This window comes from Orycteropus afer, unplaced genomic scaffold, assembly GCF_000298275.1.
Source record: "Orycteropus afer afer isolate SDZICR_OR568_19922 unplaced genomic scaffold, OryAfe1.0 scaffold00167, whole genome shotgun sequence".
Classification (NCBI taxonomy): Eukaryota; Metazoa; Chordata; class Mammalia; order Tubulidentata; family Orycteropodidae; genus Orycteropus; species Orycteropus afer.
In genome coordinates, this window is record NW_006921754.1 from 5,633,329 (window position 1) to 5,637,109 (window position 3,781).

The 3,781-nt window shown below is 36.9% G+C and overlaps 1 protein-coding gene across 1 annotated transcript in view; it reads right to left on the reverse strand.

Moving 5' to 3' along the window:
- Window positions 1–802, reverse strand: part of THEMIS (thymocyte selection associated) — a 245,636-nt gene extending 244,834 nt beyond the window's left edge. Inside the window, exon 1 of the mRNA XM_007946609.1 lies at window positions 712–802. Coding sequence (XP_007944800.1) covers window positions 712–802 — 91 coding nt within the window. The remainder of the gene's footprint in view (window positions 1–711) is intronic.
- Between the last annotated feature and the right edge of the window lie 2,979 nt (window positions 803–3,781).

The following is a 3,781-nucleotide window of genomic DNA, read 5'->3' on the forward strand; positions in this document are numbered from 1 at the left end:
CTGTGAATGAAAGTGTTACTATTTGAAGAAGACCACTTCAGAAAGAGAGCGAAGTGTTAATATAAGTGTTGTTGTTGTTATGTGCCATCGAGTCGGACCCGACTCATAGCGACCCCTCCTTGGGTTTCCGAGGCAGTATCACTAAGGAAGTAGATTGCCCCATCTTCCTTCCCAGGAGTGGCTGGTGGGTTTGAACCACCAGCCTTCTGGTTAGCCGTCAAGTGCCTTAGGCACTACGCTACCAGAGCTCCCGTTAATATAAGTAGCATTTAAAAATGTTAAAGAATTTGGTAAAGATTTTTTTCTTTCCAAACTCTGCTTTTGATAGCTGCTATTTGTTTTTAAAAAACTAAGTTTTATATTTTTATATTCTAGAAACAAAAATGTGGATAAGTTAAACTTTTCACTCGATTACAGCCAATTTCAAAGGCAGAAATAACTCACATATATGTCGCATTATTGAAGGTCTACAAAGATCTCAAGAAACTACTCATTTCCTAATCCCTATCCACCAAAGAGTCTTACCGAGTTTCTCCCTTCTCTGATACTATTGGATCTTGACCGTTCATCAGTTAAGGGTTTTTCTCTTTTATAATCACCTTTCTTTTAACGGAATTAATACGCTGTCCATTAAAATGTCTCATTTCCGTTCCCAAGACTGTATACTACGTAAGTACTTTCTAACCGGCTAAGGGGTAGCCGGGCACTTACCTTCAAAATAGATGCCTGACTGGATTTCAAGGACCCTGGGGAGGGTCCTGAGGTCAAGCGAGTGGACAAATTCTTCCAGCGTTAACGCCATTGCTTTGGCTTGGGTCCTGCACAGATCTGGTACTTACAGACGCATATGTCTTCTGGGTGTCTCTCGTCTGCAATTGCTGTTCCTGCACATCATTCCTCTCTCAGGCAGGCAGGGATGTCACACTACCGACGGCCTGAGGTGGAGTAGCTTTGTGTGGGGAGCATGGTGAGAAGGGAGGTGAAGGTAGAAGACAAAAGTGTTACAGTTCTTGCTGTTCTCATTGTGGCTTCATTTCCTTCTGACACTGAAGTAAAACATGATGGGGGTGGAGTGAGCATGTCTCAACACACTTTGTCAGAAAAAAATCTTAGAATTAATGTATCTTGCTCTGTCTGTTGCTTGTCCAGGTGTGCATTGACAGCAGGGGCAAGAGTGTCTGCAGTCAAAGGTACTTGTGCCTAGTCCATCAGAAAAGAACCGAATACAGGACTAAGTCTAATTTCTAAAATACTACCAAGTTAAATTATGATCTCAGTAGTTCATTTCTGAAGTTTGCTTTGACATCTAGTTTGCATACTCTCACAGCTTTTATATTAAATTTGGTTGCAAAAGTGCTTCATGTCAGCTCTTTCAGAGAAAGCTAATACTCTGGAGACAGAGGGTTGAAATCACTTTTCATCCTTCCACATTAAAAAATTTGCTGAATCTTGAAAGTAGGATGGAGCAGTGGTGAGAAATGCTAAGTGATAGAGTAAACTAGTATGAATTTTCTAATGTCTGTGGTATGGTGAGAACTATCAGGATACTTGAGTTTTCTGGGTCGGGCTCTGTTTTTGATTTATAGGGTGACTTTAGTCTTGTCTTCTCTATACCTCAGTTGTTCATTTATGAAATTGAGAAAAAAAGAAGGAGCAGAATGAATTGTCTGCACAATTTCTTCCAAGGCCAAAATTCTACAATTCTTATTTGGCACAAATTTAGGTGAAAAAAAAAATATACTAATTCAAAGGAAGCAAAAGAAGCTTCATAAAATTTAATCTCATCAGAATCTTCCCCTTCTCTATTATGTGTATTTAACTGAAACAAGCTTTAGAGCTAATGTATATATTTCAAGGTAATATTTACTGAGTCTCTTTAAGAATGAGTAATAGAAGCCAGGTTGGTATAGATACAGGTGAAAGAGGCTAAGGAGCTGCACATTCTCCTTATAAATTAGGCTCCAGACTCCTGCCTGGGAACTGTTTTGGCCTTAGGCAGGAGTACGCATAGCCAGATAGAGAAGGTCAGAGGTCTTCTCAGCTCTACCATATTTTCCATCTAAGTGACCTAGGTATAAAATACTGCCTTATTTTGATATAGAGCTTTACAACAATCTTTCAGTTGTTTATAACCAAACTTGACACATTTACTAATCTGTCTAGCTTCATTCTTTCACCACCAAACTAGAATTCATCATGGTTGATTACATCAACAGTCTTTTTTCTGTTTCCTCACTTGCAACTCTTTTGCCCCAAATCTCCCAAACTTGATCAGTCTGCCTATTGCAACCCACCCCCAAAGCTTAGGCTCCTCGCTCTACTGCAAACGTTACTTACAGCCTAAAACATCATTTCTCCCATTGTTGAATATATGAAAAAGATGGCTGTCAACTGTTCCTTGAATACCATAATCTGTCAGAATTGATACCACAACAAATTTCATTTGGCACTTAATCTAAGCTGGGTTTTACTTGATTTTTATTTTATTTATTTTTTTTAGTGTCCCAAGTCAAATTTTATTAGCCAAAGAGCTCTTATGGTGCAACAGTTATGTGCTCAGCTGTTAACTGAAAGGCTGGCAGTTCGAACCAACCCAGCAACTCCATGGTAAAATGACCAGGCAATCTGCTCCCACAAAGATTACAGCCTAGAAAACCCTATGGGGCAGTTTTACTCTGCCACATGGGGTCACTACGAATCAAAATTGACTCAATGACACCTAACAACAATAACAGCCAAAGCTAATTTAAAAAAAAAAAAGGCAAAATAGGACATTTTCAGAAAAACAAAAATTTTGTCACTAATACTCCAGCTCTAAAAGAAATACTGAAGTGTTTTCTTTAGGAAAAGGAAAATGACTCCAGACAGACCTCGAATATGCAATAATGAATAACTATAGAATAGGTAAATATGTGTGTAAATTAAATATTAACTGTATAAAACAGTAATTATAATGACTTGCAAGGTTTAAAAAATATGTGTATTAATGCATTGTAATAGTAATTGAAGAAGGACTGATAAATGAAGTTAAATGATTTAAGTTCCTGGCCTTTTAGAAAGGTTGTGAAATAATCATTAGTATTAGACTGAAATAGGAGCTCTGGCAGAATAGTGCCTAAGGCACCTGACTGCTAACCAGAAGGCTGGAGGTTCAAACCCACCAGCCACTCCTTGGAAGGAAGATGGGGCGATCTACTTCTGTAGTGATACTGCCTCAGAAACCCAAGGAGGGGTCGCTACAAGTCAGGTCCGACTTGACAGCACAGAACAACAACAACATTAGACTAAAATAAATAAAGGTGTAAATTATAATCTCTGGGAAAGCCATTAAAATATAGTAAATGGAATAATAAAAATAAATTTTGACTAATCAAAAAAAGGAAAAATCAAGTCAAGGAAGGAACGAAAAAGGGCCAAAAATAGTCAACAAATAGTAACATGAGAAAGATAAATGCAAATATATTCTTAGTTGTATCCATTTAAATTTTGATTCATTATAAAAAAAAATTAAATAAATTAATAGCCCAAGTAATAAACTAGAATTGGCAGATTGCATTAAAAAATATATATTGCTTACCAAAAATGCACCTTAAATGTAAATACGCAGAAAATCTAAAAATAAAAGGATGGAAAAATATACACCATGAAAATATTAAACAGAAGAAAGCTCATAAAACTGCATTAGTATGAGACAATGTAGTTAAATGGCAAGAAACATTTCTAGAAATAAAAGGTACTTTCAAAATTGAAATAGGATCAATTCACAAGGAAGATCTAATAG